General features: G+C 44.1%; 1 protein-coding gene and 1 pseudogene across 2 annotated transcripts in view; one reads left to right on the top strand and one right to left on the bottom strand.

The window, feature by feature from the left end:
* Positions 1 to 16,266, bottom strand: part of LOC119390334 (probable medium-chain specific acyl-CoA dehydrogenase, mitochondrial) — a 142,478-nt gene that overhangs the window by 42,719 nt on the left and 83,493 nt on the right. For both annotated transcript variants that reach the window (XM_037657960.2, XM_037657954.2), the window contains exons 7-8: positions 12,290 to 12,420; positions 7,502 to 7,610 (exon numbers count right to left, since the gene is read on the bottom strand). In XM_037657960.2, coding sequence (XP_037513888.1) covers positions 7,502 to 7,610; positions 12,290 to 12,420 — 240 coding nt within the window. The remainder of the gene's footprint in view (positions 1 to 7,501; positions 7,611 to 12,289; positions 12,421 to 16,266) is intronic.
* Positions 10,060 to 11,242, top strand: LOC125757820 (tigger transposable element-derived protein 4-like; annotated as a pseudogene).

Genomic DNA, 16,266 nt, shown 5'->3' with positions numbered 1-16,266 from the left:
GAGAAGCACGCTCGCTCCCTCGCATCTCTGAGAACATTCCGCCAGCCGCATTATAACCTAGAAAATATCTAAAATCAATTTTAAAGTGCGTGTCGCGCCACTGCACGCGAAACGCACCTTCGGTTTTCGTTGAAATTGACTTGAGTTTGGTTTTGTGCCACAAGAGCGACTAAGGTTATGCTGCGCCAGACACATGGTGGGGGAAAAAAACCTATAGTGAACGACACTATGACCATGACTATGAAATGTGTGCTGGGCGATGACAAATGGGATATAATGAATGGTGTAGCGTGGCTGTAGAGAGGCCTAAGAGAGCTAGCTGCGTAAGTGCGTAAAATATATATACTCTAAAATTGTGAACCTGATGCGTGGGGTGGTCAATGTGTATGGTTGGTGCACGAGGTTATGTTAAAACTGTGAAGGCATTTACATAGCACTACTGCCCTGCCCCCGTTCTTATACCAAAGGGCTGGGAGGCAAGTGCCTCATTTCAAATTCTTGTGCCAGCAAGGGTCTCTCCGGAGAGGTCGTGCTACAGGTCGGATTAGTCGAGTTTTCCTAATCTGGTAGAGGTAGCATAGTTTATCGTAATTAAAGTTTATTTAGCAATTCTGCTTAGTCTAAAAACTCATCACATCAGCCAAGGGTATTAAAGGGTCATGAGTAACATTCGATGAAATGGCATGTTTAACTTATAAAACGTATGAAAATGTTTTTGTCTTAATGGTTCCATACGTGGGCAAGCTACTAAAATGTGTACTACTGTTAGTTGCTCCCGACATTTATAGCATGTTGCTGATTCTTCATCTGCCAGTAGATAATTATGTGTGACGTGTGTATGGCCTATTCGAAGTCGGCACAGAACTACTTCAATAAAACGTTCTTGATGAAAACATGTCTTCCATTAACCAAGGACAGGTTTAATTAGGCGAAGTTTGTTGTTCTGTCGCGATTTCCATTCATGCTGCCAATGAGAGGTGACGGCCCCGGCGCACTGCTTGAATCCCATCCCTAACAGGTATGTTGATCTTTGAAACACGCAGCTCTTTTGCCGTTGCTGCTAGTTGGTCTGCCCTTTCATTACCTGGGATCCCAATGTGACTCCGGACCCAAGGACGTATGATGTGGTCGTCAGCTAGGTGAGAACATGTTTAAAATATTACCTAGGCTCATACTGGGATTTCGAATTTATGGCTCTAAGAGCACTTAAAGGGTCTGTAAAAATTATTGCTTTTTTTATGCTGTGAGCTTGTAATATCCCGTACTACTGCCATCCGCAAGGCATAGCACTCAGTGGTGTACATGGAGAAAAACTTTGGCAGTCTTGCTACCCTGCTTACATATTCCTCCTACCACGTTGCTTCCAACATACGCTGTCTTCGAGCAATCAGTATAAAATTCTTTGTAAGTGTGGTACGTTTCGTGTAGCGTGTGTAATTCCTGCAGTATATGTTCACAACGTGTGCCTTGTGTTTTAATATGTGTTAGTGAAAAATCAAGGAATTTAGAGACGTCACTCCAGAGAGCCAATCTGGGTGGTCTACTGGCGACGCAAAGTGCTTCGTTAGGGCCATTTAGGGCATGGAATTTTTCTTAAAATCTCAGTATTAGTGGTCTAATGGCGTTTGGCTTATTCGTGTAGGGTAGCCCTTGGTGCTGAGCCTAAACGAACTTGAAAAGTTCGGTCTGACAGAAAGTTGAACAAGCAGTTCAGCATCCTTCCACAGATTCCCAGATCCGCCAGGTCTCGTAAGACACCATACTTCTAAGTTGTGTCATACGCCTTTTGAAGATCGAAAAATACTTCGCCAAATAATTAACCGTCGCACGCCCGAGCAGACGAGATTTCCAGCCATGATAAGTGGGTCGTTAGCTACTTATTGCAACAGAAAAAACAAGATGCAAAATTTTTGTGTCAGTGCTTTTTAATAACTGACCTACATGTACATATTCTGGCATGGAGCCTCGCGTACAAATGCCAATCGCAAGCTCCTGCTCTTTTCCTCGGCCTCCTAATACAGTAGAACCCCGCTGATACGTTTTTGAAGGGACCGTAGGAAATAAACGTAAGAGACGGGAAACGTAAGAGCCGAAAACAGGAAAAATGGCAAAATATTTAGTGGTACAGAATTTTATTTCAATTCTTATGAGCAGCACGAAAATTGGCGCGCTCAGCCGCGATCTAGTCGATGGATAGAAACGCGGAGCTTAGGACGGCCTCATCCACAGAAATGTAATCAACATATGTGATTTTTTTAACACCAACAGCTGTAGGCATGAAAGAACTAAGCACACGCAATCACGACCGGCGCGGCAAGTCCGACCGCGAACCGCACGCACGACCGTGCGAGCTCCAACCAGCTCGAACTCCTCCCGCTCTCCGACAAATAACGATGATGATGAGTCTACGCCAACGCGATGAGAAGTGAATGCCAATCTCGAAGGCCTTGCTTTCGCATGCAATTACGTCATACACGCCATGTTTGTGCAATACAAATCGCAAAGGCTATGCTTTTGTCAATAGTAAATACCAATCTCGAAGGCCTTGCTTTCGCGAGCAGTTACGTCATAGACGCCATCTTTGCAATTTGAATCTCGGAGGCCATGCTTTTGTTTGCATCAATTGAAAGATTCTGTTGCTTGCGCCTCTCATGCGGCTAATATTACGATCAAACGAGGCCAAGCTGCGTGAAAATGCACCATGGCGGCTCTCTTTGGTAGTCACTCGGTCGGCTCCGCGCGCTCTTCGCGACGTATCATACGGGAACGGTCCGACAGTTACGACGTAACAGCGGGGTTCCCAATACATTGTATCCTATGGGAGCTATGCCAGGACCGGCGGAAAACGACGTAACAGCCGGGAAACGCAGCAGTGAGGAACGTAACAGCGGGGTTCTACTGTATAATTTTCGTCTTCTGCATACTTATATTCAACCCTGCTCATGCGCTTTCTTGGTTTAGGTCTTCAATCACTTCTTGCAATTCATCCCAGTCATTTGCTGAAGAGTATGATGTCGTCCGCAAACTAAATGACTGGACTGTTCTACATTAATCCTATGCACCTATGCATCTATATATATCATAGATAATTTTGTCACATGGTCCCAACATTGACGACGGTAGCAGTCAGTGCGTTCAAGACTAAACTTTTTATTTGGGTGAACTTGTGCCAGGAAAATGAAAAGACAACGTACAAGCAAATCACTCTGCACACTGATAGTGGCGAAGAGAGCGTGGACCGTCGGTAATCTGATCTACTGTAAGGCGCGTCGCCATTTATACATGTGGCATTGAACATTCGAGCCTTATCGCCAGTGGCCGCGTTAGTTCTAGAATGAACTGAACAGTTTGCGTTTGCGTGCTCAAGCCTATCAGAAGATCCTGAAATAAGGTTCCCAGACATTCGCGTGCCATTTGCGCAAGGCAGTGGTTATGCGTGTAACAGACGAGTTACAAGAAAACAACAAAAGAAGCGTGTGTGACAATATATCGAATATGTTTTGCAACGTGCAGCAACTTTCTTTTTACAGATTATATTTCAATATCGATGAGTACAGCTTCTCTTCCTAAGGATGGCCTATGGGCAAGAGTAGTACCAATTCATAAAGAAGGCAACAAATTACACGTGGCAATATAGACCAATATCACTGACAAGTTGCTGCTGTAAATTAATGTAAAACATAGTAATTAAAGCCATCATGACGTATCTAGAAGAAAATAACATACTACTTTTTAACACTTTTAACTAACATACTTTTTTGTTGTTGTTGTTGTTGATCTCGTTTTCATAGTTATCCATTTATGTAAGCATATTGTAACAGAATAGAAAGTTGGGCGAGTTGGTGTATATTCATATTTAAAGAAAAGCGGCGCACAAAAAGACGGAGACAAAGAAGAGAACCACACACAGCGCTGCATTCACAACTGAAAGCTTATTCAGAGCAACAAGAATTTAAAAGGTAAGAACCGCGCATGACAAGTGAGGTACAACGTGATTAAGTGATACGCTCATCAATAAAAGTAAACTCTTTTTTGTGCAATGTAACCGAGGTCTGGCTTACGCAAGCATCACGTGACTTGTTAATATGATAGGCTTCAGAAACCTCACTGGTGAATTGATCGTGGTGCTTAAAAATAATAACTGTGTTAGACAGAACACTTCACTAGCCTTCACTTGTCTTAAATCTGCTCTAGAAAAATCGTGCAGGCATGTGTTGGGCTCTAGTTTTGCTAAGCAAGTTGCAAGACTAGAGGAAGCAGGGTTCCCCCCTAACATAATCGTGGCTGTTTGCGATAAGTTAATTGGTGGTTTAAAAGGACGTGCAGCTAGGAAAATCAATGTCGATCAGGAAAAAACGAAGTTCGCAGCAATTCCTTATATGCATAAATTGGCACATGGGTTAAAAAATGTTGGTTCCCGCTACGGAGTTGATGTGGTTTTTAGGGCACCCAATAAATTGGGAAAGATGTGCTTTGGTGTCAAATAAGCTAGACAAGAAGGACAAGCCAGATGTAAAGAAATGTGCCGTAAACCATAGAAATAAGTATGTGCCTTGTGCTGTGGGGGTGGTGTACCGCATTCCTTTGTCTTGTGGCCTTCATTATGTGGGACAGACGGGCCGCTGTGTCAATAAAAGGTTGCGGGAGCACTATCTCTCTTTGCATAACGGCTCGCCTTCCCATTTGGCATCGCATTGTGCTACGTGTGGGTGCACACCTGTTCTGTCTAACACAGTTATTATTTTTAAGCACCACGATCAATTCACCCGTGAGGTTTCTGAAGCCTATCATATTAACAAGTCACGTGATGCTTGCGTAAGCCAGACCTCGGTTACATTGCACAAAAAAGAGTTTACTTTTATTGATGAGCGTATCACTTAATCACGTTGTACCTCACTTGTCATGCGCGGTTTTTACCTTTTAAATTCTTGTTGCTCTGAATAAACTTTCAGTTGTGACTGCAGTGCTGTGTGGTTCTCTTCTTTGTCTCCGTCTTTTTGTGCGCCGCTTTTCTTTAAATATGATTATGTAAGCATATGTTACCCTGTGTTCCCCACTGCAATAATGCCTTCGGGCGCTGCAGGTACTTTAAATAAATAAATAAATAAATATCCTATGCAACATGGTTTTAGGAAAGGATTATCAATGATTACTCAATTATTAGAGATAACACAACTTTGAATCAATCATTAACTCCAATTTCCAAGCTGATACCATTTTTATCGATTTTTTGAAGGCTTTTGATCATGTCACGTACTGTAAGTTAATTGAAAAAATTTGGTCTACTGGAATAGCACACAATATTGCGGAATGGATTGCAGCATATCAATCAAACCGAACTCAGTATGTTTTTATAAATAATTATGACTCAGATCAACTCTTAAGTTTATTCAGGAGTGCCGCAGGGGTCCGTATTCGGACCATTGTTATTCCTCGTTTACGTTCAAGACATTGCTGATTGTGCAGAGAAGGGAGCAAAATTACGGCTCTTTGCCGATAACTTGGGTTATTTACACATGTGTGCGAAGAATCAATGACCAGCTCAGATTAAGTACTACACTATAACCCATTGGGGTGACATGTGGGGAATGGTAATTAATAGTAAGAAAACTAAATGTATGATCATAACTTATAGAAAGATGATTTTCAATTTCAATTACAGATTAATCAGTAATAATTTAGTACAAACACACTTGGTGAAATATTTAGGCGTGATCTTTACAAGAGCCCTGAAATGGAATGCTCACATAGAAAACAAGTGCACGAAGGCGTTCCGAACGCTAGGTTTCTTGTGAAGGAAATTGCCTGCGGCCCCATCACACGTGAAATCAACAGCATGTAAAATATTGTTAAGGCCGATTCTCAAGTACGGTAGCATTGTGTGGAACACATAGCGGAAATTACTGAGACTGGAGAATGACATCAGAAAAGGGTAGGGATGTTTGTTTTGAGCTGCTTGAACCAAACTTCTTTACTTGAAGGCATCTGGCAGTTCACAGGCGCACGTGGTACAGAATCTGTACTTGTCACCTTTCCGCGAAGTCACAAAGCACAGAAACTCAGCTGTGTATGAGTCCAGAAATACTTGCAAACACTTCTTTGATTTTGACGCCGTCATAGACCTTCTAACTGAACTCTGGAAACACGCAACCCCCATGGCCGACGGCGTAGCGTACAAAATGTGGGGGCCAAGAAGGAGACGCAAAAGTTCTGGATAAGGCTCAACGGAAACGATTGCCGCTAATGAACTGAACGGTGGCCAGAGCGGCAAGATTGCGACACGCGGCGCTGTTTCTCCCAAGCACGCCGATATCGAAAGTGCAAAGCACAATGGGGGCCGCTTACTTACCGCCGGTCTGCCAGCCACCCCTCCTTTGGAAAATGGAATGTGCTCGACAGTCTCGCAGTCTCGTTATCGGAGCGCTTGTGCAGCGCCGCGGCTCCGGCCGCCGTTCACATTTGGCAATCTTTTTCTGTTGAGACTGTACCTTTTCCCTCGCCTTCTTTTGGTATGGTGGCGAGCGCTTCTCGCGGCCAGCCTTCGCCCAGATGCGCAGTGCCTAGAATGTACTCAGCGGTACTCTGCGATATGGTTACAATGAAATAGAAGTGTGGTGGCGAGTGCTCTTCCGCAGCACTGCCACAGCAGGAAAGGCTGACATACGCGCATGATTTTAAAAAAAGAGAAAAAAAAAAGCCACCTCTGCTGTGGTGGCCACTTTTCGGGAGATTCGAGATGACATTCGTACAATCAGGAGATTACGGCAGGTCCAAATTCGGGAGTCTCCCGGACAATTCGGGAGAGTTGGCAGGTATGGATATATGATGTCATTATTGCAATGTTCTATAGAGCGATATTTATTGAATCTATCATATTATAACCCCATTTATGCCATATGACTAATGTTGGAATTGTTGTGAGCATTCCTTTTTTCTTCTACTGTAAGCTAAGAAAGTTTCTTATGTTGATTGCCAGAGTGGTTGTTTGCCGGTTCTCCTTTTGTTTTTGCGTTTTTATCCCTCTTTTTCTTTTCTGTTACTCCCACGCTTATGTGTATTTTTACCATCCACTTCCTGTATGGGCCTGTGCAAAGGCTCACAGTACTGTTAAATAAAAAAAAAAAAATCTCAACTCCTGGTGAAAAGCGTTTAGGTTTCTCCGTGGTGCAAAAAGTGGCAGCCATCATGCAGGCAGATTTCCACTGCTGAGCATTGTGCATACAAGAGACATTGCCTAGAACAATAGTATCATAAGAATACATAGATCACACCACATCATAATTAAGGTAGACATGGCGTACTTTTACATGTATAATATTATAACCAGTACAGTTCATTCAATTCCAAAGGTCTTGGGCCGCACCCACACATTTCCACAGGTGTTAACAAGTTCAATAATTGGCCAATGCTTGATCATTTCAACTGGCGAGTATGCCATTATTGTGTTCTCTCACACAATACTGAATCATACACCTGAACAGACTGAAGTGAAATGCCTTGCCTTGCGACCTGGTGTGACTCCCGGAGTGTCCCGCTCCACGATGAATGCAGTGAAAGCCTTTGAGGCCGGGCACTTAGGGTCTGGGTTGGAACGTGCCAGTACAAAGTACCTGCACATACATTTTTTTTTCACGCAGTTTTATTGCAAAGCGCTAACAAATCCTCTGGTCGCAAGTTAAGCATTTTTGCTTCACGTTTGTGACATGTTTAGAAGAAGAGAGTCACCCCTGGTGATGAAAGGGACTGTGTTGGTTATGCCAATGTGACCACAGCACACAAAAACTGGCTGACACGGACAGACCAGAGCGGACTGCAATGGGTTTGTTGCCATGAAAAGTGTTGAACAAGTACAACGCGTAAGAGGCGCAGGAAGAAAACACACAAAGCAAAGGCAATACTAGAAGTCTCTCCTTGATGGTGGTGACAGATATTGTGCGGAGGTAGGCAATGTCATATACAAGGCAAGAAAAGGGTGAAGCAAATGAAAGTGCACTGCAACTGTACTACGCTGACAGGGATTTCACGTGAATTGGGAACCTTCACCCACCTGCTGTTGGGACACAACGACTAAAAAATGATGCTCTTTATCACTTGACATAACCGACGGCAGGCTGACAGAATTTTCCATAAGCTTACAGATCTAGTATTTCTCTCATAGCTGACGCAAGCGCAGCACCTTAGACTGCTCAAATGTAGGTGCTTGCTCTCTGCAAAGTCTGCTGTCTCAGCAATGTATACCTAAGTGCCTAGACCCAGCAGTGACATTATTTTGCGCTCTCTGAGCCCATGATTTAAACATCTGCCCATTTTGCCAATGAAGGCTCAGCCACAGGGCAAAGAAATTGAGTAAACAATGTTCTCTGTGCATGGCACAAACACTGCTGATGCTGCATGGTGCAGCTTTTCAGACTGTCAGAAGAGTTCACTTTCTTACTGAAGATCACTCATCCTCTAGTGATAGAACGCATTATTTAATGGCATCAAACTAATTCCGATGTACTTGGCATTCATTCGGACGATCCTCGGAGCACACCCAAGTGTGAAATGTCAGAAATGTCCAGGAGCAAAAGGACGCTATCATCCAACCAAAATGAAACAACGCAGTCCTCATCGCCATGGTCCTGAATGGGATCCATATGGTAACGACAAAAAAGCCAGAATACTAGTGCTTATTTCAAGTTATCACTGCGTGCGACACTGCGTTAGTCATATGACTTCAGAATGGTCGCCATTCATCATCATACTGAGTGACCTAGGCTTCATGGCCACCTGTTCTGGCAAACAGTGGCCGCACATGTAGTTCCCAAGATGCGTGGACATTATCTGTAGTATCGCTAGTGACTGCAGTTTCATCCACAGTGAATGCGGTGCTCAGTAGTTTCATTTTGACCCTGTGCGATGAGCACACGTCACAAAGATGGCAGAAGCCGCTAAGGGACAAAAAGTGATTCTCCTGAAATCCACATACTGCCATCAAGCTAGCTGGTTACAGCAGGACAGACGGATGATCAGCCGGGCTACTAGCGAAAAAATTATGTGCATGTAAGAGAGGATGGGGAGGTGCATGAGAAACGCACATTAAGATCAGGACATGCATCTTGCAGTGTGGCCGTGTTGTGAAGTTGTGAGGTGATGAGAGTCCTATCTTCCACATTGCTTTTATGCAAGAGAACAGGAATAGTGGATTCATCCATTAAAAAGTTGTTGATATAGACAGCATTTGTTTGTCAAATCCTTGATATCCTCAATATTTTCACACTCTGCTAAATTGCATACTTTTTCTATTCTCATAAAATCCAAATTAAACGAGGTTTTACTGTGTTCTTGGCATGATGGAAATACAGTGGACTCCCATTAAACAAAACTCTGTTAACCGGAAAACCCGCATAAACGAAACTATCTAGGCACATTTGGTTGGTCTCCTATAAAAAGTTTTGGGTAATCGGAACATTTTTTTCACTTACATCGGTTAAATGAAACTAAAACGGGCGAAATCCATGAACGTCGGAAATGGCCACGGCAGTCTAGCAACTATGAAACAAATACCGAAGTTACTATAGCCTAGCCAAGCCAATCGAGCGATCGCATGTGCAATGATCGACGTCTCGTCATAAATTTGAGATGGAAACAACAAAAAAACGGCAGCACAATGCACTTTCGCTCGCAACGAAAGTAAGGATCATCCAAGAACTTGACCGCAACAACCTATCGAAGACAGAAATTGCGAAGAAGTTCGATATTCCCAAGTCCACGCTGTCGAGGTTACTCAAGAACAAAGGGAAGATTGAAGAAGCTGTAAAGCTTGGGAACTTCGCCACGGACAGAATGCTGATGAGAACGATGGCGTACAATGAAATCGAAGATGTGCTTTTCCTCTGGTTCAAGCGTGCGCGCAGTGCGAACTTCCCCATCAGCGGACCCCGTTTTGGAAGAGAAGGCCAAAAAGATTGCTACTCGGATGGAGATCGAGGACTTCAGGTTGAGCGATGGCTGGCTGAGCCATTTTAAAAAGCGGCATGGCCTTGTCCTTAAGTCAGTTTCTGGAGAAAGTGCGGCTGTGAACAGAGATGTCTGTAGCCACTGACAACAGGGGACGCTGCAAGAAATTTTGGAAGCCTACAAACAATGGGACGTGTTTAACGTTGATGAAATGGGGTTGTTTTATAAAGCACTCCCTGCTAAGACTCTCGCTTACAAGGGGGAAACCTGTGCGGGAGGAAAGCGAAGCAAAGATTGTATTACGGTGCTAGTAGGTGCCAACATCGACGGTAGTGAAAAGTTGAAGATGGTGGTTGTGGGGAAATCAAAGCACCCACGCTGCTTCAAAGGTGTGCGTATGCTGCCTGTCACGTACCACGCGAACGGGAAAGCTAGGATGACACAAGCAATCTTCGAGAAATGGTTGCGCGAAGAGGATAAGAAGATTTAGCCAGCAGAACAGGAAGGTTGTTTTTATTGCTGATCAATGCCCTGCTCACGGTCAAGTGGATAGACTCAAATCGATCAGCCTAGAGTTCCTGCCAGCAAATGCGACCACAACCGATGGACCAGGGCATAATTCAAAACTTTATGGTTCTCTACCGCCGCCAAGTCCTCCAGCGAATGCTTCTTTGTGCAGACAACAAAAAAGACTACAACCTGGACTTGCTCTCAGCTCTTCACATTCTAACCAATGCCTGGGAATGTGTGAAAGTGTCAACTGTGCAAAGGTGCTTCCACCATGCAGGATTCTCAAGACAAGAAGTCCTTCCAGACGAGGAAGACAACATTGCTGAGGCTGAGGAGGCTGACATTCTCTTCAGTCAGGTGATACAGTCTACTTCTTTCACACGAGAGGGCTATGAAACACTGGATGCAAACGTCGCCACATACCGCGAGGACAGCCTTGAGGAAATTATAGCTGAAGTTCAAGATGAGGATCCATGCTCAAGTGGTGATGACATGGTGTGCGATCCCAGGCCCATTTCAGTGCCGGACAGTGCAGCAAGAGATGCCATCATCCTGTTGCAGCGCTAATTTGAACATAATGGTGGCACAGAGTTCCTGCCCAGCCTTTCAGCAATGCACTCCTACTTTGTGAGAAAGTGCTTGAACAAGACCACGCAAACTGCTCCTTTTTTCCGAGTCAGCAATATTAGCAACATTTTGCTTTCTAATCAACTATATTGTATTGCATACTTCAAAATGTTTTTGTTCAGTCAGCCACAGTTGGTGCTTTTGAAATAAAGTCATACGTATTTCATTAATTTTGTGGGCTTTGCTTAAATGGAACTTCTCATAAAGGGAACAAATTTTCTTGCCCCTTCGAGTTCCGTTTAAGAGGAGTCCACTTATACACAAAGAATTTGGATTTGAAACTTTTATCTCGAACACTGGCAATCCAGACAACTGAGCACCCCCTCAATCACAATGACAAACTTTTCACACACGTAGGTGCGGTGTTTACATTAAGTTTTGAAACTCACATAACCAGACCTGCCTTGAATTCATCTTGATTGTGGGCAAGACTCACAGGTGGGACCCGAAACATGTTTGTTATGCATGCAGGGCAGGCACACAATTTCACTTTCAACGACACCAACGTGCTGCGCAGTACCCATAACTTGACTGCACAAGCAGTCTCTTATGGCCATGGACCAATGGTGTGACAAAAAAGTAGGCCAACTGCGCTGCTGCTTCTACAAGCACAAAAATGGCAAAATGGCACTGATAACTGCACTTTATTTTTTGGTATTTCAACAGCAGTGCTGCAGACTAGTGACTCCCCCTTCTGGTTGGCTGTGATAGCAGGCGACAGCAAGTCATTTCCAAACCTTCAATTGGTCAGGGTATGGATTTACCACATACACACTACCACTGACAAACCGGAGCAGGGCTGTTGAAGTGATGGCCTTCATTCTTCTGCCGCACAATCAAAATGGGAGTGCTTACAGCCAATCTCAGATATTTCGTGGAAGTTATTATATCTGTATCGAACGTTCGTGACATCTCCTATGAAATCACATGCAAAAGAACATCACTGATGTAATACGTTCTGGCAGGCTGGTTGGTTCACTGCGATAAACTTTCTTAAACTGCGCGAGAAGACGAAGAGACAAGTAAGGAAACTGCGCTCGTGGTGTTCTGAATGTTTTCTTACTTGTGTCTTCGTCTTCTCGCGCAGTTTAAGAAAGTTTACCACTGATGTGAACATGACCTACAAGCACATTTAGATGTACCATCCCAAGCGTGCTTTGCCGCTGGGTGGGGACATAGACTAGCTCATTATGAAGGTTTTTCTCTTGCTTACCAGTTGGCAACGCCCCCATTTGTGATCCACATCTTCTGACCGTTGATGACCCACTTGTCGCCCTTTCGTTCGGCCCGCGTTTTAATGCTGGCCACATCAGAGCCAGCACTGGGCTCAGTCACACAGTATGCCTGCACAGCACCAGTTCAGTCTCTCGTCAAATCAAAACAAACCAAAATCTTTTTCACGAATGTTGGCAACTGGCAAGGACCAAAGCTGTCACATTTATTTATTTATTAACTCAATGTCATTTATAACTTAATGTTTAGGCGCCCAGGTGGCGCGCCTAAAATGTACAAGCTGCGCCGCCCTGGCGAGCTAATTCAGAAACAACCAGTAATACAAAGCCGCTGCAAGGCGTACGACGGCACGTTTCAATGGGCCCTCACATACCTCGTGGCACGTTCAAACCAGTTCAAACGCATGCTGAACGTCATTCGACACTACCGCGGCTTTTGATTGATGTGCGTCGTTTTGTAGGTACTTTGGAACGCGCAAGACTAGCGAAGATCGGGACACTTCGCTGCACTGTGGCGCAGCGGGCGAGCAGCGATGCCACTGATTATTCTCCGCTGATGTGTGCGGACGGGTACCTTCGCGAGAGTGTGCTGTCGAAAGGACGGAAGCTGTCATTGGCAACGAGAAGTATGTCTATGACGTGGAAGAAGCTGTTTTTCGAAGAGACAGTGCTTGTGACCTTTCCGGAAAGTGCCAAGCACCGTACGACGTAAACTTACAGGTAAGTGTGTTCAAATAGCGCGAGCAAGCTTGACGGTGTATGCAGTGTGCTCGTTGTGCGCCCGCTTTGAAATAAAATTAGTGCCTCAGGCAGCACTCAGAATATTCGGCTCAGTGAGTGACAGCTGTTTTGAGCGAGCATATCACCATTACGTAATCTGTAGTTACAGCTCTCGTACTATATTACAGAAGCTGTTTCGCTGCACGCTTTGCTTTACGGTGTAAAGACTGCGATACGAGCATTTACTGGGCACATGCAAGCCGTTAAAAATTTTTAACGGCTTTCATGTGCCCACTAAATGTTCGTATCGCAGTTTTTACAAACAACGTTTTTGAAGTTGACGGCTGAAGCGCGAAATAAATGTAAAAAGGCTGGTGTAAAGTAGAGATCAGTGGTGTTAGCGGAAATACCAACATGTCGCAGGTCTCGTGCTTTAACGACGTCGACTCGCCATCGTCTGCAGACAGTTTGCAAACTTGCGATCGGGCGTCGTCTAAGCCTGATACTTAACAAAAAATGCCTTTGAGGAACCTAGTGCTAGTTGACTTCGTGGTGGTTCCGAGTTTGACAATCAGTGTGTGATCAGCAATGGAACATGCGTAGACAACACTGTTTTTCTAGCGGTCATGGGTTAGCACCAGTGTAGAGCTGTGCACGTGACAGTGACGTATAATACCGTTTTACTCGAATGTAACGCGAGTTTTTCTTTTCTAGATTTTTGCAACCTAAAGTCGACCCTCGCGTTACAATCGAATACCGAAATTTTATTCTTTCTTCCTGGACGTAATGAAATGTCATCCCTGGCATTATAATCGTGGTCATGTTACAATCGAGTAAATACGGTATGTTTAATGTACGGCGCGATGCTTACGCAACCTAAGCTGTCATGTGCTTTCTTTTGACTTTTTCAAGGCCAGTTTCAAATAAAAGATGTGATGTTTTCCAGAGCGCCAACCCATGTGGATCGGTGGAAAGCAAGGCCGAAGGGAGTCAACTATGCTCTGGACTATTTTTTTCACTTATTAAAGACATTTTTGATTGTGGCATTTATGAATACAACAATACCGCCGGTCTCGGATGCTTCTTTTTCCTTGTTTGATGATCGTGCACGGCGGCATGGTTCACGTTAGCAGCCACTCGCATTTGTTTGTATGCCCGAGTGTTTCCGGCCGTTCCCGGCAGGGTGGCGCACCCTGTCCGCGGAAACTCCAGCGCAGGTTCCCCATACACACAGCACCTTTGCAAGCATTACAATATATAAAATCAAGCTCATCAATGCACCATGCATTGTAGTACAATGCATTGCTCACCATGCACCATGCATGTAACAATTTATGGACAATGTTAGCATGCAGGGAAAACCTCACTGAGCAGTAATATCTCATTAGTCTACCAAAGCATAAAACATTGTTCGGTATTACATCCACCCCTGAAAATAGTATTAATTCCGCTCTTCTATTGTTCACGGGAGAAAGGTATAAGAAAATATTTTGCACACTTTATCTACATGATTGCCTCCCATTCAAGTATGTACTATCAGGAGCAATACGAGAGGGAACACGCAAGCTGTGTGGCAAATAGCCTCAAACTCCCATTCGAGCAATATCAAAAAATAGTGAAAAAGGTGACGCTTTCCCACAAACTGTTGAGGATATAATGGTGTTTTATGGCGCAAGGGCCACTGATCGCCAAAGAGCGCCAGGACCTGATACCAGATGTGACCAATGGTGATGTTAAAGGGACACTAAAGGCAAATAACAAGTTATGTCAGAGTGAAATCTCAATGTATGACAACGTCGAAAACGGCAATATTATCAACAGCATTGCCTTACTCACCGAGAAAGTAAGCTAAATGTATCACACAATGAGCGCCACGAGTGGGACATTTTGGAAGTGATCCCGATGACGTGAGAGAGTCCGACTACAATTAATCAGTAGTGGTCAAACTAGTGACCAAAGTGAATAAATCACTAGTGATCAAAGTGAATAAAGAGCAGCAAGCGGCTGCACACTTTTGAGTTGCATCGAACAGATTGTTAGTGTGTCCTGCTTTCGTGATACAATAGTATAAAAAATGTGCAACATGCACAGGTGTGTCACCCGATATTTCACACCGCCCAAGCCAGCACCCAATATGGTGTTTTTTTTTTTTAATCACCATGTGTGACGTGCAAGAGCAGCCAAAGAGGCAGTAGTACTAATCTCATTGAGCTCTAACTTATCTTGCAAGCAACCATTCTGGAAATGAATGTCAATGACAATGCTAACCTTACAAGCAATCCCAATTATACAAGAAAAAAAGACATCACCACTCGTTTTGCAATAATGCTCTCTCTGTTCCAGGAGTTGGAAAGAAGCTGTTCCGATGAATAGGATAAATTCCCAGTGAAAGCAAGAACTAACATGCACTTTTACCATAAACAACAGTTTAAGTACCATAAAATCCCGAGCAAGTGCCCCCCACAATGGTGAAGGATAATCCGACAAGACTTGCAGGGGGGGGGGCCTTGCTCGCTCATGGTTCAAAATTCAAGATGGCGGTGGAAGAGCCACTAAGAATTAAGAATGCACACGCGTGCTTCTAATGAAATGCTTTATTGGACACGAATGCATTCACTGTTATCATTCATCCTCGTCGGGTGAATAAAAAGAGTGAATGAAACAGTGAAAATTGTGGGAGGGGAGAAGGGGGGCACATGTTTGAAATATCCCAAAGAAGAGAGAGGGGCGCTTGCTTGGGATTTTACGGTAAGTGCACTGCTCTGACAAGTTTTAAGTAGCCGACTGACTTTTTTAAGCTTACCGCAGTTACCCGCTGCACTGCTACTAGCTCTAAAAATGACGTGGGTTAAACGACTAAAGTGCTTGGGTGCTCTGTGATAAAGTCAACTTGCAAAACTTCTGTTGAACCAATGCTTCGTGGCGACAGAAATTCCCAAATGCCACACTGAGTCTTGCTCGATTCTTTCAACATATGCAAGTGCAACGTCACAGAACACAAAAATGTGGCCACTGTAAACTAATGTGCCATAATTCAGGTTGTTACCTTGCCTTCACGTGATTTTAGACCGAAACTCGTTTCTGTGCCGTGCAACGGTTTTTGATGTTGCATGTTTATCAGACTGAGTGGTTCAGTTCAGTGAGCATAACATTGGTGTCGCACCACTCTCAGCAACACCAGATATTTTGAGAAGTGAGAATGGGCACAACAATTTTGCTTAGCACTTATTGCAATAGA

This window comes from Rhipicephalus sanguineus, chromosome 1 (assembly GCF_013339695.2).
Source record: "Rhipicephalus sanguineus isolate Rsan-2018 chromosome 1, BIME_Rsan_1.4, whole genome shotgun sequence".
Taxonomy (NCBI): Eukaryota; Metazoa; Arthropoda; class Arachnida; order Ixodida; family Ixodidae; genus Rhipicephalus; species Rhipicephalus sanguineus.
Note: the sequence above shows the minus strand (reverse complement) of the source record. Positions and strands in the feature narration are given on the sequence as shown.